This window comes from Fonsecaea monophora (assembly GCF_001642475.1).
Source record: "Fonsecaea monophora strain CBS 269.37 chromosome Unknown Scaff121, whole genome shotgun sequence".
Taxonomy (NCBI): Eukaryota; Fungi; Ascomycota; class Eurotiomycetes; order Chaetothyriales; family Herpotrichiellaceae; genus Fonsecaea; species Fonsecaea monophora.
In genome coordinates, this window is record NW_019174052.1 from 74423 (window position 1) to 96620 (window position 22198).

General features: G+C 52.3%; 6 protein-coding genes across 6 annotated transcripts; 1 reads left to right on the forward strand and 5 right to left on the reverse strand.

Moving 5' to 3' along the window:
- Positions 1 to 139: 139 nt before the first annotated feature.
- On the reverse strand, positions 140 to 463 carry AYO21_10490 (hypothetical protein; the record flags this gene model as incomplete). The annotated part of the gene is made up of 1 exon (XM_022660407.1): positions 140 to 463. One exon carries the CDS (start codon positions 461 to 463, stop codon positions 140 to 142), a length of 324 nt encoding a protein of 107 aa, XP_022507302.1.
- Positions 464 to 6943: 6480 nt separating this feature from the next.
- Positions 6944 to 8356, reverse strand: AYO21_10491 (hypothetical protein; the record flags this gene model as incomplete). The annotated part of the gene is made up of 1 exon (XM_022660408.1): positions 6944 to 8356. The coding sequence occupies one exon, from the start codon at positions 8354 to 8356 to the stop codon at positions 6944 to 6946; it is 1413 nt and encodes a 470-aa protein (XP_022507303.1).
- Positions 8357 to 9144: 788 nt separating this feature from the next.
- Positions 9145 to 10209, forward strand: AYO21_10492 (hypothetical protein; the record flags this gene model as incomplete). The annotated part of the gene is made up of 2 exons (XM_022660409.1): positions 9145 to 10134; positions 10186 to 10209. The coding sequence occupies 2 exons, from the start codon at positions 9145 to 9147 to the stop codon at positions 10207 to 10209; spliced, it is 1014 nt and encodes a 337-aa protein (XP_022507304.1).
- Positions 10210 to 13052: 2843 nt separating this feature from the next.
- Positions 13053 to 15013, reverse strand: AYO21_10493 (hypothetical protein; the record flags this gene model as incomplete). Its single annotated transcript, XM_022660410.1, has 2 exons — positions 13053 to 14175; positions 14235 to 15013. The coding sequence occupies 2 exons, from the start codon at positions 15011 to 15013 to the stop codon at positions 13053 to 13055; spliced, it is 1902 nt and encodes a 633-aa protein (XP_022507305.1).
- A 2165-nt stretch (positions 15014 to 17178) lies between these two features.
- AYO21_10494 (hypothetical protein) lies at positions 17179 to 17925 on the reverse strand (the record flags this gene model as incomplete). Its single annotated transcript, XM_022660411.1, has 1 exon — positions 17179 to 17925. One exon carries the CDS (start codon positions 17923 to 17925, stop codon positions 17179 to 17181), a length of 747 nt encoding a protein of 248 aa, XP_022507306.1.
- A 947-nt stretch (positions 17926 to 18872) lies between these two features.
- On the reverse strand, positions 18873 to 21332 carry AYO21_10495 (hypothetical protein; the record flags this gene model as incomplete). The annotated part of the gene is made up of 1 exon (XM_022660412.1): positions 18873 to 21332. The coding sequence occupies one exon, from the start codon at positions 21330 to 21332 to the stop codon at positions 18873 to 18875; it is 2460 nt and encodes an 819-aa protein (XP_022507307.1).
- Between the last annotated feature and the right edge of the window lie 866 nt (positions 21333 to 22198).

Below are 22198 nucleotides of genomic sequence, written 5' to 3' on the forward strand. Positions count from 1 at the left end.
GAGGTCCGCGCGGTTCAGCACGGTGACAGCAGCCATGTCCCTTATAGACCACCCATTGTAGTATAGTCAATCCATCTATCCTCGAGCAGAGGCTACCTACGACTTATCGCCATGTTACGCTTGCTCAAAAGCGGCAGATCTACCAGAGGTCGAGGTCGGACTCGGGGTAGACAATAGCCGAAGCGGGAAGGGAAGTAGGAATCAGACCTGGAGCAGGGATTTCGTTGGTGACACCGCTGCATAAGCCTTCATTCTGGGGTGGGCGGGAATATGGTTCATCGATGAAAGACTCGCCCGGTTCGGGGGAGCTGTCGCTCTCTTGTGTAGCGTCACGATATACACCGTAGTCAACGAGCTGATTTCCGATGGCGGCGTTCTCGCGCCTCACTTTCTTCAGACTCTCATTGCGCTTGGTAAGATGTTGCTCCTTGTAGTCGATCATGCGCGAGTGGTTTTGGCTCATCGAGCTTCATCTAAAACCGGATTGTGGTCGAATGCTCTGGAAGGCATTAGCCTGCTTCTTTAGTCCAGCGTCGTGATCTTTGCGAAGACGGTCGAGCTGCTTGTTAGGTTGCAATTCGAGGTCGTGGTCGGCCGTGCGCTGTTATTTGAACTTCGTCTCGAATGCCTGACGAAGATTCCTGAGGTCCTGCTCCTGCTGCTTACTCGGTGCTGGAATTTCAGATTGAGATTCCACACGTTTAGTATTCCTAAAGGCGCCGATCGAGCTGCTGCTTGTGTTCTTCCTCCACTTTTCCATGTAGCTCGGGGCTCTGGTAGACCTCACTGTGCGTCCGAAGCTCCAAATCGTGTTCCTGTTCAAATCTGCAATCTCCCTTGGCTCTCGGTCAAGTGAGTCGCTTGATCGTGGATGTGGTGCCGTAACGCTTGGTTGCCCGACTGTGTATGCTTCAACATTCAAGGCCTTGCTGCACGCTGGCGCTCACGATCCTGACATTATCTTCGAGAAGTTTGTCCTTCTTTTTGATCCCCTCTAGCTCGAGTCTCGTCGGGTCGAGTTCGATTTTGGTGTCTCAACTGGCGCTGTATGTGATTGAGCAGGTTCCAGGACGGAGGGGTGAGAGCGAAGTGAGGGAGGTGAGTGCGAAGGTGAGAGGGAGGGTGGGATGATAGAAAAGCGGCGCGCTCGGCGCGAGTTGCACAGTCGCACTTTAGCCATCAGCTCAACCATTGGAGTTGAAGACTTCACCGAGAGCCACGACAGGTGCCGCCGCTCTGTCTCCAAGCCTCTGCCCGATTGCTGTCTGAGATCGCACGAGAACCCCCATTGCCACGGGTGAAAGTCAACATCTGCGCTTGCTCAGTAAGACCTCCTTTTCTCCCACGAGAACAACGCTCATTACCTTTCTTCAACTGGGAAAAGACCTGCAAATGTCATGTGAAGTTGGATCTGAAACGAGGACACTTTCGACGCACTATCGGTATGCGTCTCGGCCTATTCGTCACAGAAGATGAGTTCAAGGACGGAAAAGTGGAAGATATCACAAGCTGGAAAATTCCCAATACATTTCTGATATGGAGCCAATACTTCTGGCTGTCGAACTGGCCTGGGTCCCTCGAGCCTATTGACATTCACATATCCCAGCGGCTGACAACCAGTCCGGGGCATCTTGACGGAATCCATGGTTGCTGCTCCTTGGGTCGCGCGATGTTCACCTACCAGAGTCTGCACTTGAGTCTCAATATCCCAACTCCGAGAGCAGGTCAAGTTCAAATACGGCGACAACCATCTGTACACAAAGGGTGATGAATCGGCGATTTTGACTGCGTTAGTTGTCAATGTGCAGACAACCTGGAAAACCTGCCCCCCATTTCATGAGATCAGCTCAGACCGTGCTAGCAACTTTCGCGCCTTGGGCGTAAGAGACCAGAGAAGATCTCACGCCATGTCGAGAGATCTATGGACTGTCCAAGATCATGTGGCACCCGGAACGCAGTGTCGAGGCAGACCACATTTGATGAGAACCCTTGATCAAGACCCAATGTAAGCCACTTGCAGGGACGTGTCCAGCGTCTCCGCCACCTGCTGACAGTTGCTGCGCACAGGGACACCCCCTTCACGCACACTACGTGTTTCCGAAGTTGAGCACCGACTTTGCGACTGAGGGAGTCTTCAGGGATAACAGGGGATCTCGGACTCGGAGCCTATCTGAGTAGTGAGTCATTGATGATTGGTGGTATGCATTCGGGCTTTATCACACTGGCAAAGTGTCTGTGGAAAGCATGATAATGAAGAGAGACTCCTCTCTGTTCACCCGCACCCCCATGAGCGAGTTAAGGGCGCTCGATCTATAATGGGAGTTCAGGAGACAACCTTCGACATCACCGCCATGGTGTCTCCTCGTGGCCGCGCGCAGGTGAAACTGTGATCAGCAGGAGAGGGACTTGGTATTCGGGACAACAATCCGACCATGGGGGAATCGATGTTTCAGGCAGGACACCTTTGCGCCAGAAACCAAAAAAGACATACTTCGTACACCTTGTTTGTGCTTGAGCTTCGCCTACATAAGGTATTGGTTACTGTGCACAGCTCAGGAGTTGGCCAGCAACACGACTTGACGACACCCATCCACGCAATCATGAGGAATTTTTGGCGCAGATGTTGTCATCACCCTGGCATGGCAAGTCTGGAGATCTGAACGCAGAGCCTAGACCTGTCCAGGTCAAGCCACGGGCAAAATCTGGATACCCATTGGGGGTGTGAAGCTTCTGGTGGATCGCGCCCTGCCCAGCTGCGCCCCCAAGAGACCCTCAAGCGCCCCGATTACCCACATATGTGCCAAAAACAGTGTCAACGTCACGCAAGCGACCCTCAGCATCCCCCAGCCAGCATCCGAAATGGACAACAACTACTTTCTTACCAGGCAAGGGAGAAAACGTTCAGCGGACTCAGCAGGCTGGCTGGAGGGATCCAACAATCACGAGAGAAACTTCCCACAACAAGGGGTTGGATTGCGGAGCTCTGAATGCCTGGAACAATGCACCTTGGGCGTCGAGGAACGGAGTAGCTAACTGCTATTGTCGACCCATGTGCATTGTTCCAGGCGCTCAGCCTCTGGTCTGGATGAACTCAATGGGCAATGGGAGACTCACCGCCCTCCGCGGTCACCGAATCGGCCTGTGGCCTCGGATAGGGGAGAATAGGGACAGCTAGCGACCCGCCGAAAGCCTCCTCCTGGCCATGTGAAGGAACAATAACCCAAAAGCGCTTTGAGGCTTTCGTGGACCACCGTCAGCCAGAATCCTAGACTCGAGGGAGCGGGCCATCAGCCTCAGATCACGAAATCCCCTTCCAAGACAACGCCATACCTCCTCCTGTGTACTACACACTTGATGGCCAAAACAAACATATAATAGACACGTGGACCACCTCTCTCTCTCTCTGGGCATCGATATCTCTGTTACTTGGCTCGATCATCATTACATCAACGAATCCCAGCCACCAGCATTCTCTGGCCCCAACACCCACTCAACTGACCCCCCCCCCCCCTTGGCGAAGCTCGAAGCCGCGTATCCCTCGGAAAACAGGCCCATCATCCGATCCCGCAGGTCATTCCACTGGTGACTGGATCTCTTGGTTCTTGGGAACCACCCCCCGCATCGCTACCCAGTTTTTGGTCACAGCTGATGCAAGCAACGACGTCGACATCTCTCACCCCACTTGTTCAAACCACCCCCCAACCTCAAGGGCTGGCCATGTCAATGGCGGCATATCTGCTTGGCTTTGTCTTGTATGTATTTCTCTCTCTCTCTTGTCTGTTTATTTTCTCTTTGAATCAATATCCTTTGTAAAACTACTCGTCGGCGACCATGATCAAGAATTTAATGCGATTGCTCTTCAGCACTGGATTCTCGTTTGAGAATCACCGAGATGACGATTTTTTCAACGAACCCTCGACTATGCGGCCTCGATTGACTGCTGCAGCCGCCAAAGAGGATGGTTCCACAGAGCTACTTACGCCGCTGTCCTCATCCTCGACATACCAGGTGGTGGCCAAAGGACTTCCTGGCGCGACAATCCATTATGCAGCACCAAGTGCTTGAAGATGCCGGGGCTTGATTCATTCTCCTTCACAGCATCATTACGACATCCTTATGAACATGAGCAAGCGTCATATTCATCCCTTTGTGCTTGAGCATGCAATGCGATACTATGTACAGCCGAGGCAATCACAGACTGGACCCTTTGGGGGGTCCATGCTTTGCGCCTGTGCGACAGTGGCGAAAAGCTTCCGCCGAGCATGACCACCACAACATTGTTGGAGTTTTGAATGCAGCCTGTGGACCTGCATTACGCTACGTGCATACGGACGACCAAGTATTATGAGCATTCACTTTTCGCAACCTCCCAACCCCGCCTTTTACAGCGCTACGACGGCAACACAAGGTCATGCGTATCCTATCTTTTTTGGTCTTTTGCGAGGGCGTGCATGAATGGCGCCACGCCGAACGCCACTTGTCTCACTTGGAGAGTTGGTATTTGCGCACATTTCCGCCAGAACCACCAAAGAATATCTCTAGATCAGATACCTAGCGGAAGAGAGTTTTCCACACTCTACTTACGACACGGGCCTTTTTTTTCTCGAGCACACACGCATATCCACGCAAACCCACGAATTTCCTTTTTCCCCCCTCCCCCTCTTGCGCAACTGCGACGCAAAAATGTCAAGAAAGCTTGCTGGCTTGACAAAGGGAGCAACGACCACTTTATGATTTACATATAACTGTTATCCACGACGATATGATACCACACACGATACGAGGCTGGCATGGAGATGGGAATGGAGGTGGAGATGGAGATAGGCGGATGGCTTTTTTGTTTTGGCTGCGATTTGTTACCGTCTAAAATTGCCGGATCGATCACTCAGCTGTGTTTTACAGATGGTCTTTAAGAGAAAGAGCGAGGGCAGCGTTGGCCAACCAGGCAGTTTCTGCGGCTCCGTTCAATCTACTACTCCTAGAGGAAAGGAAATAACATGAATACCTACCTACCTAGTCGATAGTCTATAGTCCATGATGCCAATAGCATTGATGTCGATTTTAGTCCCCTTTTTTCCCTTTTCGTTTTGTTTTGTTGTTCCCATTTACATACCATAGATATTATAGCATCAAACTGCCAACAGGCTGGTCCATGTGTGGTATGTCCGACTGATAGCATGGTTACTTTTTCGCTAATGGCGTGAGTGCTTCTGCTGCTGCTCCTGCTGCTGTTGCTACTGAGACCATTGATAGTCATGAATATGGTAGACTCTCTTCCTCCTACTTGGTCATCCTTGGTGTTTGTCCCACTCCTGTCCGCATCTCATGCGACTCGTACGACTTCTGTAGCTTTCCCTCATATTTCCCCCAGTAGTCAGTGAGCCTTGCCCTTACCCTTGTCCTTATCCTTGCACATTTCTGTCCCAATGCCCAATGCCGTCCTCATGTCTTAAGACTCGGTCTCGACTCGACGCCCCATCTTGATCATCCACATCACGTCGAATCCTGCCGGTGGGTGGGTCTATATACTATATTATCGTCACGTTTTATGTTATGTACAGTAGCGGCTGTACAGGGGCACAAGTGGCACGTGCACGAGAGAGGCCGAGCCCGAGCAGGAGCATATGATTCCCTCGGAGGAAACCCCCGATTGAGATCATCTTTCCCCCTTCCTTGCCCATGGGATGCTTGGAGTACCGTATCAGCGCAGCAGCGGTGATCTTTTCTTTTCTTTTCGTTTTCTTAATTTGACAACTCTTGGTCCCTACCTCGTGGGAAAATCACAAAATTGGCCCAGTGTGGCTGGCTGGAATTCAACACGCTTTTTCGTCGTTTCGTCTCGATTCTTTGTGGTCAAAGGATAGGGGAGCTCGAGCTCGAGCTCGCTCGGCGTGTAGCAGTCGACCATTGTCACCAAAGCACGAGATGCAAAAGGTCGGAAGAAAAAAAAGGTACGGACTGACTGACCGCATCGAGAGAGCGGCTTTCACAGCTCCATATATTCATAGGGATTTGACTTCTTGTCAAACTCGAGGCGGAGATACCCCAAGAGGCGTTTGCCGAGTGAGTGCAGTGGGCAGTGGCCGAGCATCCTGCGAATCGTCTGTGACTTGTCTCGCGCCTCGGCCTGTGGGTGTTCCTTTGATCAAGTTTCGATTTTTAGACGGCTGCATCCATAGCACCGCACGTCTGTTCAACTCATCTCCGCCTAGCACTGACACGGACAGGTCGATCCCACTGACCATTCTGAGCAGAGGAGTGACACGAATGTCCAAATCTCCTAAGAGTTGATATTACACGCAAGATGCGGCGCCAAAATCAGGCACTGGACTTCCACATGGCGGCCAGGAAGAACCCAGTCCTCATCCATTTCCAAACGATGATGGTGATATCGCCCCGTGCAAAACCAGAGTCCCACACTTCAAAAACTATCGAGGGAGCACGACTCGGGAATTTCATCGCACAGGCTCCCCCGTAACAAGGAGTATCTTCCCGGACATGCAGCTTACCATCGACAAAGTCAGGAGCCTTTGTATGTTGAAGAGGTCACACGTGCCCTGAAGTACGCATGGCATGAGATAGTCAGAAAGAAGTCCGATGGCCAGATCTGCACAAGCTTGCCGTTTGAGCGCGCCACCTTGCCCACTGTTGCGTGGTCAACGAAGCCATAAAGTGGTATGGGGGACGAAAACATTGAAGGGATGCCGATCCCCCAGAAGGAACGGGCGGTTTCAAATGTAAGCGTTCGATATCGAGATCATTTAAGTAGGGCGAAAGGTGACTCTATTTGCTGTGATTGTCCCGGCACTGATGTCGGTAGACATATCCGGGTCTCCCAGGACCACGTCTAGAAGGATAACGTTGCGGATAGGACTGCGACTTGGGCGATACACACAACCTCCCAGTAGTGATGCTGTAGTTCCTCTCACTCATACGTCGCACATCAAGTGGCCAAAACGACACTGGTCGGCTTGCAAAGCTCCATCGGGAAATAGCAGAATGGCCCAACTGGTCCGTTCTCCTCATGGTCGCATTGTGTCCACAACCCAAAAACACCTCCAGATCTCACACCTCCTGGCTGGACGCCTTCCAACTGCCACTGGTCTTGGCCGCCATAATTTATGATGTATCTCCATCTTACCTCTCGTCCGCCTGGGACAAGGCTTGCGCAACCTCTTACCCCAATGACCGGCCGGTGCATGCCAGCATGGCCACGTGAAAGGCCAGAAAAGTATAACACGGGTAGGTCAGTACACACGGGAAGGGACGTCATCAGACGCGAATCAGAGGCAACTGTATCATCGAGCTTGAGTTCGAGCTTCATCAGATCGCCACAGTCTTCGGGCTCGTCGTCCAGGGTTGGTCGACCGGGATGATCACTAGTCCAGGCGTTGAACGTGACAAGATCAGAGTAGTCGAGCCAAGAGTACGTCCCTAACCATGCCCCAGTGACGCGCGCCCAGTCATTGGGGCTCGTGGGATCGGGCAGTGTGCGGTGAGGGAGAGAAAAGCAGAAACCTTGGGGCATCGCGATGCGGCCTTCGACGCACATGGAAAAATTGCGGCTGATGACGCTGAAGACAGCCTCGAGCAAAGCCCAGTCGACCTTCCCACTGCCATCCCTGTGGAAGGGACCGTAATCATTGTCCGGCCCACTCAAGCTCCAATTGTACACTTTCCGCCTCGCTGCACCTCTAGCCCTGTGCTCGATGCGCTCGCGAGTGGTGAGACCATAAGATACATGGAGTCTGCAGGCGGACTCTGGTCGATTCTTGTCATTCTCGCTTGCGGTCATGCTTCTGGTGAAACGCAGTGTCGTGCCCAACAGGCGCTCATCGGATCTGGCGCCTTGAGGCGTCCTCCGCGTCCCTACATCGTGGATGAGACTCTCGATGCCGTCCCGGTAGGGAGTCAAACCGGAGAGGATTTGAAGGTTCAACGAGGTTGTCCGGTCGTCCTCCTTGGGAATTTGGCCGTTAGCAATATCACGAGGATTGGGTGCAAATTTGGCCGTGTCGAGGATGTCCAGCAGCGCATTAAGATAGGTTTCAGCACAACTGTCAAGACCACACCATTTGGACTGGACACTTCGTAAAGCCATCAGCCTAGTAGAGAGTTCGCGATGCCAATCCCAATCGCGCTCTGCTGCCAATGGCGTTGGATTGGGCATCATGGACCAAGCATCATTGGGATCGTCAAACACATGCAAAAAAGCCGATCTCCAGAGAAGCTGGTTTTGGGGACGAACAAAGTCATGCGCAGCCTTGCAAGTTCGGCCAAAGCTGGCGATGACCGCAGGGGGCAGATATGAGAGGATGTGTGCGAGGATTTCCTTGGGCAAACCTAGAACCTCCATGGCCAGGTTGGGACGAGAGCTGATGAGATTGACGTGCAACAACAACCAAGGCGAGGGATGGAAAAGGAAGCGATGCGAGGATGGCGGAGGAATGTGGTGAAGGTTAAGTTCCTCGATCGCCAGTAGTATTCAAGGTCGCCAATCTCTCTTCAGCAGGCTGCGCATCCTATTGCCCCTCACTTGACTGCTTTAAGCCACCTGTTTCATCCCTGCTAAGGGACCCCAAGCCCTGTGTGTTGGTGGCACAAACAATGGTGTAGGGGAAATGAAGGATGGAAGCGTAGGAGCGTAGCCTCTTGCGTAGCCAAGGAATCAAAATGCGTTGAGAAGAAATGGAATGATCATGTACAAGGCACAAAATCTGCATCTATGAGTGCTTGAATGCTGCTGTAGGCACCGAGGATGTACACAGTACGAGGGACTCGATATCTGTCGAGCCACCCAGATTTGCTCGTTTAGGCCCCCGTGCACCGCCCATCGTCAAGACGCCGTCAAATCTCCCCTTCCAAGACACCAACCATAGCTGCCAATCTCAATCTCACCCTCTCACCACAGACCCCAGTTCGCCAGTAACCGCTCGCACAGCCGCAACACAGTCGCTTGCAAGTCGATTCCCTCGTTTCCTCATGTCGAAGTCCTGCACACATATTAAGAGGTACTGTCAATATCGCAGCAGATCCTGACCACTTTTTCTCTTCCTCGAAGCCCACCAAACCACCCCACAAATTGTGTCTGTTCTATCATACGCCGAGGCATCCTCACCGCAGGATTCACCGCTAGCCCCTACAATGCCTCTGAAAGACTTGCTCAAGAGGAAGGACAAGATCGATGACGATGTCGGCCTCCATGGCGCCTCTCTGCCTCAGGCGAATCAATTCACCTTCGTTCGTACCGACACACACACAGAAGAATATATCAATCCACCTGGGTTTGAGAACGATCGGTACTTTGCTGCAGGCGGCGAACCAAAGAGTCCTTCCTCGAGACGCTCATTTGGTCGATTTCGAAAAAGCCAGAGTCCTAGTGCTGCCGACTTGTCCTCCCCAGACAAAGAAAAGAAGGAACATCGACGACTGTCAGAGCGGCTGCATCTGAACAGGGACCGCGCCGCGAGCACCAGCTCTGTCAATCTGCCTTCTGACCTTCCTGACATTGCTGATGCATATTCTGAATCTGGTGATCGTCAAGAGACGGAGGCCAAGTGGGAGGAACGTGCTACCATTCTAGCCAGCAAAAGTCCCGCCATGCCGGCTCATGCTTTGACAGGCGATCTAGAGTCTCTCAGCTTAGGACCCCCAGGTCCACCTTCATCCCGCCCTCGAAGTATCAACGACCCAGAGAGTGACATTGACATCCAGAAGGCCATTCAACTCCACGAGTCTGGTGATCTCAGGGAGGCAACCCAAATGTTCCACCAACTTGCAGAGTCCGGAAACGTCTTATCCCAGGTCCTGTATGGACTGTCTCTTCGCCATGGATGGGGATGTGAGCCTGATCCCGCAAAGGCAGTTTCCTACCTGTCGGCAGCAGCGTCCAACTCGGCCACCATCGAGTCCGATGCTCTAAAGGCTGGAATAAAAAAGGGAGGTGCTGCCAAAGGAGAACTTGTGCTAGCAATCTTCGAGTTGGCAAACTGCTTCAGACATGGCTGGGGGGTTCCGGTCGACAAAGTTGCAGCAAGGCAATATTACGAGACAGCGGCAAATTTAGGAGATACGGATGCCATGAACGAAGCTGCTTGGTGCTACCTTGAAGGATTTGGAGGGAAAAAGGACAAGGTGAGTTTCTGTGTTCTTTTTCCTCGCCCTGGAAACCTGTTGCTTTGGCAGCCCAACTACCGCATGTGCCTTTGATATCTTTGCCCATTCATCAGCACTTACACCCCTGCCCCCTTTCCTCGCGACACGTGATAAGCAGCAGCAGCACCAGGCCAGCCAGCCAACCCAGCTGAGCCTCATCCGCCCCCGAATGGCTTCCGACCATGAGGTTCGGGTGTAACGCAGTCTGACCCATATCGGGAGTGCTATTACTCGGATGCGGCCCTTCTGACACAAACTTGGGCGTCCTACGGCCCCCAAATACACGAAATACCCCAATACGGCTCCCTCTCAATGGCAGCTTCACTTTGGGCAGCAATGCAGAAGCCACTCACCCACTCAGCGGCCAGCTCTAAACCTCTTGTCCCCGTACCTTGCATTAGCCTCGAGTCATGCTGAACTCCGCGAATCACGGTCAATGTTTCACTCGGAGAAATATATGGCTACTGACACATGGGGCTTGCGACATAGTTTAAAGCAGCGCAACTTCTAAGATTGGCCGAAAAGAATGGTGCAAAGACATTGGGAAATTCCTGGTAAGTCATGGTCTCCTGTCATTTTGTCCCAGAACTGCCTATCACCCGATCACCTTGTCCCTCACCCAGCCCTTTAATCACACTCGCTCTGCGCATTTTCACACGAATTGGGTCGAAATTCCGGCGGTGTCCTGTATCCCAATGCCAAGATGTGCCTGATTGGCGGTCAAACTTTGGAGACACTGATGTGACCTGTTTGGCGACCTGGGCCTCCACTACCAACCCTGCTTGCCTGCGCAGTGGTTCGTGTTGGACACTCCAACTCCCAAGGGCGAGGTGGCTGGGCCGCAGTGCTCGACGAGGCGCAACAATCCAAGGGCATTGAACCGACCGGCTCCTGACCTCATGGAGAACGTTGGATGTTTCATTTGTGATCCGGACAAAGAGCGGTGATGCGTGACTGTGTGCTGACATGTTGGTGTTTGTGATTATCAGGATTTGGAAGGAGAAATATGATCCACCAAAATGAGACTGTGGCTTTGCACCGTCCTCATTAGCATGCCGAGGTCATCCTGGGACGATGGTCTGGTCATCTCATCTCTCGATCCAGAGACAAGCAAACACAGCGATATGACTCAAACTTACTATGAGAGAGCCGATGAACCCGACGACAGATAGGCAGATTGAATAACGACCTTATCCATGACTGGCCCCTTGGGGCCCTATCCGCCCTGTTATTGCGCCCCTCGCGCATCCACGGGGTCTGCCCAGGCAACCAGATTGAGGGACACTCTTACGTTGCTCTACTGTTCCCACTTTGTTGATATCTAACTTCAGAAAGGATTCAACCCGTGAAACGCTCAGGCAAAAGGGTAGCTATCGACAGCGCCGTGGCCCATTCTTATGGATATCTAGGTCAAGTTGTTGGTTAGTCGTTGTGGAGATGGATGAACGCCGTGCCTGCATGATGCAGGGGTCTGGGAGGGAACTGCATCCCTTCTCGTCCCTTAGTCCGGGGATGGACATCTGATCACAAAGGTTTGTTCTGGCCGCGCGGTTCAGCATGCCAAAGGTCCCATGAATATTGCCTTTTCCTTGGTCAGACCGCGGACCATTGACGTTGACGACGGCCATCACCGATGGAAGGGGGATTACCCGTTGTATCCGCTGACTTGGTTGATCATGGGTGGTCAAGCTCGAAGCGAGTGAGCTCGGTGAAACGACAGACGTCAAAAGCAAGGCAATTCAGAGCCAGAGCAGAGCAAAGCAAGACAAAGCAAAAAGTACATGCCCGTGATAGAACAGAATGCTTGCTCGCTCACACGGATCGATGGCTGCCCCGTGGGTTTGGGTCCTTTCGGAACCTTTTGAACCTGTCTGGCCACTGGGCCACCTTATCGAAGCAGATAGACGTGGAATCCCAAGAGCAGATGGCCTGATCCCCAGGATCCCCAGGGAATACCAAACAGAATCTAGAAACAAAGAGCTCGTGAAGTTGTTGGGTTTCATATCCCCCCAAATTTCAAAATATCTCATCGCCTCTATTTCATGTGCTCGGGATATGTGGTGCTCGGCAGCCCATTTCATTTCCTGTGTCTTTTTCCCGGCCCGAGGCATGTTCTCTTTATGCGGTGCTACATGAGGGAAAAAAAAGGCGTTATAAAACTGTACGTCGACTGTTTTGGTCGTAACATCGTAGCGGGGGCTCTTGATTTGCCCTCGAGTTCATCCTTTCCATCGACCGACCTGGCCATCCCTCCCTGCCCCCTCCCATTCATCCAGATTTGTGGTCAATCGTTCCCCTATGCTCGGTCCCTATCCCTTCAATTGCTCTCGTGGGAGAGTATCTGTCCAATAATAAAAGCCCTCCGGTGTCTGATTGTCTTTCTGATAATACCCTGACCTCTCGGTTTCACGTCGTCCCTCTCCTGCTCCCCAGCTCCCATCCCTAGATCTTCCGAGTTGTTATGCTATGTGCACCCCTTCCCCTCCCTTCCCTTTCCAATCCCACTCCGAAATAATAAGTGCAGAAACAAAAGAGAAAAAGAGTTTTCATGTCATAGGCCGTTAAAAGTTCTGGGTCATCATAATCAATCATGTCGTGTCCTATCGTATCAACTGATTTCATATCCTGATCAAATTCCAGGAAATCCCTAAAGTGTAAAGGAGATAAGGAAATTGTGCCCTGAAGCATATGAGTCTTTCGCTTTCGTAGGTTTGGTTAATCAGACCTGCCCGTCTGAAAAGAGAATGTAGCTTCAAAAGGGAGAATGTAACAAAAAAGAAAAACAAAAGGGATCCCTCCACCGCTCCGAATACCCTTGCAGAAAGGAAAAGGGCATTGTCGGATTTGAACAATTTTGCTTGTACAAGGACCAAGGAGCGCTGGTGTGGCAGGCTTCATTACTCGACCCTGGCAATCAGTTCGCGGAAATCTCGAAGGACTTTCTCGGGGACTCGTTCGAGGAGCACACTCCGTTCGCGGGCTTTCCCACTGATGCCACTCATTTTCTCGAGGCCATCCCTTTGAGCTTGCATATCTGCAAACAACTGCTGCATTCGGGTTGGCTTGACTTCGACCACATCGTCGTCGTCGAAAGCGCAGTCAGGACTACTAATGTGGTTGTATGAAGCAGCCGAGAGGGAGAATGCAGCTGCAGTTTGTTGGTGACTAGATGGGGTGGTGAGCGAGGCGTGGAGATTGCCGAGTGGAGTGTCAGAAGGTTGAGGGGTCATCCCAGACACATCCGAAAGTGCGTGGGGAAAACCGTTGCTGTCTAGCGAAGGAGCGGGTCGGCTAGGAAGAACCTCGTGGGTTACCTCCGGGCTAGAAGCAAGTACGGCCTGAAGGACGTTCCCGGCTTCAGCGCGATATGTGTCGGACATCGCGGGCATATTGGGTGCAACAACCGCGACCGAAGATGCGGCACTCGCTGCCCTGGAGCCGGCTTGCGACATGATGAAGGCACCAGAGAGTAAGCACATGTAGAACGTCTCCCAGCTGAAAGCGGCGTCGACCTTGACATCAGACTTCGTGGAAGTGTTTGGTTGAGTTGAGGAAGTATTGGGTCTTGGAGTAGCCTGTCGTTGCAACGACTCTGATTCTTCCATCTTCAAGTCTTCGCTGCCCATCAAGACAAACTCATCGTTCCATTGGTCCTCCAGACCGAGATCCTTGAAATTCGAGAAGTCGTTGGAGAAGGCGTCGGATGCGTTGGAGGAGAAGGCACGAGCATGTTGATTGCGTTCCAGTTCCCTGACGGTGTCCCTCAAAATGGTGTTCATCCGCCGAAGCTCGCCGGTCTCCAGAGTCGACGTCCGAATGAGCTCCTCATTCTGATATTTCATCTCGGCAATGCACTCCTCGAGGCGTTGACGTTCAAGTATCCACTGTTGTCTTTCATGGCTGAGAACGCTTTCAAATTGGCCGAGGGCTTCCTCGAGTTCATTCTTTTGGCTGATCAGAAGTTTCTTGTCCGCCTCCAACTTTTCGGCGTTTTGCTTTTTGCGCATGCGAGAATCAAGTCTGTGCAAAGGCGGTCAGTTAGCAGACATCCATGAACAAGAGGTCGAAGTTATACATACGCTGCCTGTCGGTTTCGCAGTAATCGTTTCTGCTGTTTTAACTCCTTTTTCTCGTCCTCGTTTGTGGCCTGATTGATCAAGGCATCAATGGTGTTGATGTTTCGCTCGGGAGGGATTTCGAATTTGGCATTCTTCTTCCTGATACCATCGGACCTCAACACTAGTAGTGGGGACGCAGGTCTGTATCTGTGCCGCAGAATGCTGCTTGTCTCGGCAGCATCCGACGAAGTTGTCGAAGCCCAACCGCCTTGGCTAGACTGCGGCGACATGGAAACGGCCGAGGCGGGGTCTTGCTGGGAGAAACCCGAGAAGGTGACAGGTCCACCGGTATACTGAACCTGCTGCTCAAAGGGCTCTTGGACCGGACCGAAAAAGGGGGTAGGAGTGCTGGCCTCAGACCGCGCCGACAATGCCCACTGTTGATTTTGCATGAAGCCGGGACCGCAGTTTGCAGTGTTCATCTGACCGAAAAATTGGCCATTGGGATTCGACATTGGGAGCGAGGATTGCGAGTAATGGCGGGTAGGTCCCATGACACCATGAGGTCTCTCCTGCCAGACATGGGCTGATGCAGGATAATCCTCCTCCAGCTTTGTAACTGAGGCACGTCGATTGTCAGAGGCATCGGCAGCCGTCATATCGGCGGGGGTAGAGGATTCAAAGACCTTGTCGTCGAGAATCGAGGAGGAATCGTCTTCGGTGAGAGCGGGTTTGACGTCCTCAGGCCACTGAGGTTGTCCATAAGGATAGTAAGTTTGGGGCCGATATTGCATCGCCATAGGTCCGACAGAAATGGGAATTGACGATAATAAATTTGTTTTTGTTGCTATGCCGATAAAATGGATGGATTAAGTGGCGGTGAGTGAAAAGGTGGGGAAAGGCTTCTTGGTGGGAGGGTTGTTGGGTTTTCTCGACACCACAAAAGTGTAAAGTCTTCAACAGCGCATAAGAGTGCCAGCGGCAATGAGCATATTGATGATTGTAGAAGTTCGAGATCAAAGAGGATGTCAGATGTTCAGAGATGGGGAAGAGACGAGGGAGAGGCCGTGGGTTTAGTACTATGTATTGCGAGCAGGACAAGCACCACACTTGGGCCGGTACAATACAATACCAGGAAGGGAAGAGGCAGCGGGGCAGGGATCCAAGATCAGAAACATGGAGCCTGACGAGGAACTGTCAATGCCCCATTTTGCGGTCTCTGGACGGGTCTGGGACGGGGTGATGTGAGAGGCAAGGGAGGTGTGAGAGGAGCGAGTAGTTGGAACTGGACCGAGGAGGGAGGGGGAATCAGCGAAAGGAGGAATTCCTGGGTGGAGAGAGAAGAGCGAGAGAGCGAGAGAGAGGAAGAGTGACTCCGGCAAAGGACCCAAGCTTGAATTGGCCCTTTTCCCAAGGGCCCTTTTTTCCCATTCCACACGGAGACAGAGAACCAAGGTTGCAAAAAGCAGCGAGTCGGCCAGACAAACAAGACACGAGACGAGGAAGCCCTCGGAGCCATGGTTGGGCGGACGAGAGAGAGCCAGGGTGTGGATTGGATGCTCTGCCAATTCTCCAAGCAACGGGCAGTTCGGGGCTTGTGCCTCTTTTTTCCCTTTGTTCCCTTTCCTTAACCTGCCGTTTGGTCTGCTTCGTTTTTTGGGCAGCCATGGTCCCCCAGTGCCAGTAACAGTGGCCGGAGTCGCGGTGCGTGCAGCATGCACGAAGTTTGCTTGCTCCCACGCCACGAGACTGGCTGCAACTGACTCCGCCCAACGGCCACCTTTCATGCGACCACCTTTTAGGTCGCTTCAGCTTTTTGCTCTCTGCTTGACTTCTCCTGATTAGGCCCGAATCGATTCTTTTCCGCCTCAGAATCCGAGTCTCCAGTTGCTCCCCCGTCGCCGAATCCAGACCGCAAGAGTGGCTGTTAGCTATGGTACTTTGGTGGCTTTGGCGTCTTTGTCTGAAGCGGCCAGCGAGCTTCGCGAAACCCACGACCCGCGACCCGCGACCCTCGAATGTCGAACGTCGAAAAACACTTGGGCAAATGGAGCAAATGAGGCCTGAGGTCAGGTCAGAGGTCAGAAGACAAAGAGATGGACCAGTGACCCGATAGGAGACGAGCATGTCCAAGAGGCCAAAACGCGTCCTGTCCGGTGTCCTGCGCCCTTTTCCGACCATGACACCTCGCTGAAGTACCTACGTCCATACCGAGTAGTTGTATTTGGTCCCAGATGTACGCGACATGACCTGCTTGCCTTCTCAGCGGATGATTTGGGAAAAACAAAACAAAGATGACGGGTGGCATGGGCGTTGATTTTTCCGCGAGGGACCCCCTGGGCTAGGCTTAGCTATTTGCTCTCTAGGCTCGGTTCGCTTCCTTCCTTGCAGTTCTGGTAGCGATGGGCGCCGCTGGGAGCCATTATTCTCGGCCGGCACGGGCCTTGACTCGTAGCTGCACATCACATCACGCTTGGGACTCGTCCTTGTGAATCGCCCTCCTGACCTTCCTGTCCAGGCAGGGGGGCGAGGGGCCGACTTAGGGACCGATCCGTCCTTCGCAGCCGGCAGCTTGGCAACACAGATTTCTTATGTGGAAAGGAAAGGGAATTGAAACAGAGGCGAGCTCTGTATCCCAACGTACCTGGTCTCTCCAAGTAGGTCGATGGGATCTTCGTGACCCGTTCCATATGTCCTCCTTTTGTTGGGGATTTACCATTCTTGGCCAAAACTGTGTGAACAGCCATGACTGCTTTAGGGCACAGTCATCTTTCTGCCTCGACGTCTCCCATGTAATACACCTCCTCGCTGTGAGCAAATGCATGCTAACCAGGTACAAGTGTTTGTAGAGGCCAAAGGGCTTTATGCACTGTTTTCCGTCTCCAATGAACTTTCTGCACCCTGTGTTCAAGCATCCAGAAACTACTATCACCAAGTGCCATCACTTGCAGACAGCACTTAACGCCTACAGTTTCAATGCAGCAATGATCGGACCTCCCAGGCCTCCCTGCACCAGAGCAACCCTTTCATATCCGTCCTTCTTCCAGTCGGGCAATGCAACTCTTGCAATGCCACCATTCCACTCTCCTATCTTCATCAGTTCCCTGACGACGTTGCGATGAGGGATCTTCTTGGACTTGTTCGGGCCAGAGCGAGGCTTGACAGTCTGCTCCACTGGATCATACACGACTATCAACACATCGTACACCATATCCGCCTCCGATACCTCTGACGCGAGCCTCAGGTCGTTTCCAACCCTGTCAATACCAAGCGCCCAAGCCATGCCATTTCGCAGTTCCATGGCTTTCATGACGACCTGGTTGACGTTGTCCTTTGTTGCACCGATTCCGTCAGAAACGCCGTCGACGACGATCTGTGGCGTGAAGAGGCTGCTTCTTCCCCATCTGGTCAAGTACTGACGTTGTCGCGCGTCCCACTGTGTCGAGCCGAAGGTGTCCTCCCACTTGCTTGACGGGTTCCAATACGTCACGTCGTACGTGAGAAGCAGGAGGTTCGGGTTGTTGGTGGCGTCTTGGATAAGCGGAATGGCTGGTGGGCAAGATGCACACCCTTGAGACTGAAAGAGCTCCACGACCGAAAGAGGCATGATGTCCACGTAGCAGGCCTGTGTATGAGTGTGGCCTTGGTCGATGGACATTACGCAAGCGAGCGGTGCCTTCCGCTTCTTGAAGAGGTTGAAGAAGGAGGCCATGTTCAAGGTGCTGGATAAATCAATGATGATCTTTCTCCGAAGAGCAAAAACAATGAGGAAATATTTGGAATTACTCGAGATCAAAGTGCCAATGTTGATGGATATGAAGAAGAGAAGTGCGCAAACTCAGACCTTTATAGGTCACCTCCCATCACTATCTATCAGCCAAGATCTGAACACTGGGCGATGCTCTTCCTCTTCAGCATCCAATTTCAAATAATTCGTTCAGGGTATACACCGAAGCCTGCAGCTCAGAAAAAAGCCTGGGAAGTCATAGGCACATGGACCAATCGCCCCTCTCGATCCCGTCTCGCTCAGCCGCATCACTCTCAGGCCTCCCGAGCTTGACTGTCAGTTCCTGCATGGATCATCTCGAACGAATCGCACTCTACTCGGTACAGCACTTCTCGACCTGTTGTGGCCCCCAAGTTCGATCCGAGAAGCAGTGTTAATAATATATGCCAGGGGACACCCAATCAGGCAAGATCGATGGAAAACCACTAGGCTCGTTCGGGTTGCATTCCTCGAGATGCGAGATACGCTCTGGGTCATGCTTGACAGGAGCACGCCAGTATATGCATTTCACAGGGCTGGCTCGTGAGAAAGCACACTTTACCGAGTATGGACCTCGCATCTTGAGGAGAAGCCGACTTCCAATTTGCCGCCAGGATTGAGGAGGCTGTTTCTAGTTCTCAGCGCAGCAAGAATTCAAGAATGTTGTGATGTGAGTTAAGCAAACGACACTCTAATGAAGCAAAGGCGCTCAAGTTGAGGGATTTATTTTAGAACAGCCGTCCCAGTTATCAAACACGAAACAATACAGCCGATAGCAACTACAAAAGGACTGGAGGTCGCCATATCTTCGGAAATGATCGTAACCCTTGGCATAACGCATATCCTGCTCCCTGCATCACACCTCGCTGCGTCAACATCCGCATGGGCTCTGTTCAAGCTCTCTTTTTCTCAACAATAGCTTCTTCTTCGGTAAGGTGTCCGTACACCCGTCCTGCCTGGGCTTGTGGGTATTTGGCCTTGTCCTCAGAACCGACAACCATCTCCAGATGACCTGGGTATGTTTCTCTCACAGTGACGACCTGCCTCCATGTTTTCGCAGCTGAAACACCGGCACAAGTGTCCTGCAACCTCAACGACGGGGTAGAGTTTATTGCAAGCGCTATCAGCTCTGCAACTGTGGTCCAGGAGGCCACGAGTCCCTCGTTTCGGATAACAACCTTGTAGATGAGGAACAGCGCATGGGCGGCGGCAATAGCGGAATGAATCAAAAGGACAATGATTCCGAATTGTACAGTCTTTGAGCCTTCCCAACGATAGCCGTACCCGTAGCGCTCAAATATGGGGTCAATACGAAGCCAGTTTTGGACATCGGCGGCGGTGGAGTTCAAAACGGTGTCTTCACCGCCTTGTGCAGTGCTGACCGGGAACCTGCCTACAAGACTTCCATCCTTGGTCTGGTCGGTCAAGAACATGGGCGCTGAGTATGGGTATAGTCCGTTGCCAGCAATGCGGGCCAAACCGTCGGTAACGATGCCGGCCAACAGGGTGGATATCATGGTGGCTCGATTCTGCCGGACCTCTGCAGTCGTGATATTCACATATTTACCCGTCTGAGAACTTCCGACAAATGGCGATGAGAAACTGTTTAGCACCTCGCCCGTAACTTGGGTGTCTTGCGTGACCGCTTGCTGGAGCATGGCTAAAAGGGCTGGAGTGGGTCCTTCAACGAAAGTAATGTTCTGATTAATGGCGTTGGCAAAGCCCATGTCGATGGTCATGTTCTTAATTGGTTGATCCGCCTCGCCTCTCTCATGAGGCAGAAAAAGGCAAGTGTCGGTCAGTTTTCCTTTGACGTTAAATGTAACCTGGTCGCTGGTCCGCGGTTCGTAGAAGACGTCGACGGGGACCCATTGGGCATATATGCTACATGCATGGATTTCTGTTCCCTGCTTCACAGTCTGGTTTTTATCGTCCACATTGATGTATTCCATGGGCACTCTGATCGCCGCGCCAATTGCCGGATTGTCGGCCCCCACTGGCATAGGGACCCAGTCGAATGTCGTGTCATTGAGTGTGCTGTGGTACGGCAAGATGTAGTCCTGGCTCGGAAGCTGCTTGTCTGGAGTGAAACTGGGAAAGTTGACATGGGTCCGGGCTTCGACCTCCGAGACACTGTGGTAGTTGAATCCGTTGCACATGACTTCGACTCTGGGTGCATAGATGGGCCCAGGGAGGGTGAGCCTAGGCTGCGCACTGAAAAGAGCAAGGCCCTCCCAGTTGTTCCGAGCAAACGTCCAATACGCCGTCAAGGCTCCCGAGATGAAGCTGTTCAACGACACAGCAGATGCTCGACCGTCAAAGTCGCTGGCACAGCTCTGCGCTGACAAGACTCTCCGAGTATCTCCACGGGCATCAGGGAAGCTGATGTTGGTCCCTGCGCTGGAATTGGTGAACAACAGATTGCCCGCCCAACTATAGGTATCTCTAAAGCCTCCAGCTGGGCAAAAGTCCTGGAGGGTGGTCGAGACGGTAGCACTGACGCAGTCGATTCCTGAATTGGGAGCAGTCGCGCTGTCACGCGTCACATCCGTTGGCCATAGAACAGTGCTCTGATTGAAAACGTAGAACGGGAACACATTATTGATGAAAGGCGTGCTGATGCTGAACCAGTTGAGAGATGGGATGACAGCAATGGCAGAAGATGGACCAGCCAACGTTGCTAGGATGGTAGCAAACAGCGAGAGCAACCAGAAACGCCAGTAGTGTGCTTTGCCGGTCCATATCGAAGACCAGAAGCCTTTTGTCCGTAGATAGTCTCCGGAGCCGATGGCAAAACTATTGGCGAGCATGCCCAGAGGAAGTCCATGATTGCCAATCAAGTGCACTTGGGCGACATGCATGACAATCGTTCCCAATGAGGCAACCAGGACCAATTCGTGGAGTTTCGCTGCCAGCTGGAGGGCGTTCAAGGCGCCGCCTTGGGTGATGCCAGGTAGGATTTCGATATTTGGATCCATCAAATCCATCCAGTAGCGATTGCGGAAACTCAACTGTGCAACCGCCAAAGTGACCGCACTGGCAACCCAATGCGGAAGCAATTTGTGACAATTTGCCCAAAATCCTCTGCGGATAGCCTCTTTAGGCCCCTCGAGTGACTGACCGAACGTCACGGCAGGGTTAGGAGTAGGGATATTGTCTAATTCAATCTTCTCATATTCGACATATCTCTCCTGCGGACTAGACAGACTCTCGACAGTGTAGCTTCTTTTCGCGGCCGGGATGATGGGATCGAGGGATTGTTGGGAACCAAGGCCTGCCGGTTCTGGACCCCCGTTGAAAAGCTTTCCATACAAAGAACGAGAGGCTCGGCGACCTGCGCCTATGTGAGCCATTGTGAAATGTGAAAAGAACGAGTGGCCTCGTAAAATGATTGTGTTGAAGAATAGCGACTCGCCACGAAACGGAGCAGGAAAGTTCAGAGTATATGCCTCTGGCAACCTTCCCAAATTATGCTCCGCGAGCGAGGCATGCGAGTCTGAAGCAGGGGGTTGTCACAAATGGAGGTGGCTAGATCACTATATGAACATCGGTCAGCAAGCTTGCTCACCTGGAAATGTGTCAGCTCCTTCAATGGCCCGTTCAATTGCGACATTGTAGAACGATGCGCCACGAGGGGCCAGTCCCCGAAGAGCAGAAGCACCATCAGCCTCACCAGGCGAAAGGATCCCATGTGGCGCTCTGCACACCACATAGTCATGCTAGAAAGCGGACGATGAGCGTGAGAAAGCGTCAAACTCGACCCAGACTTGAAACCTAGCGATTGAACTGAGGAGGTCGAAGTAAGCACTAAAACCATTCGCCAACAATGGCCAACGTTTCAATCCTGATTTTGTGCAAAGTACCCTCCGAATCACCGCATCGGGAGTTATGTCAGTCACCAGAAAGAGGAGGATTCCCTTTGTCAGAAAGGGGAAGACGAACTACAAGGGACGACATTGACAGAGAGCGGGTGTTGAGGAAGGACACGATGGTGACGATGGAATATCAATTTCCGGACGGGGAATTTTTCGAACCGAACCGAACGCAGTCTTGGATCCCAATCCAATCCGCAGCAACCATTTTATTATCTCATTACAGTGGCGAGCAAAAATCCAAAAAATTGGCAGTTTTGCCGAGGGCATATCGTTGCAATGGCGAGTAGTTCCGCCTACAGCGTAAAAAGCGGTGTGTAAAGAACAGGTCGCCATGCAATAAGTAC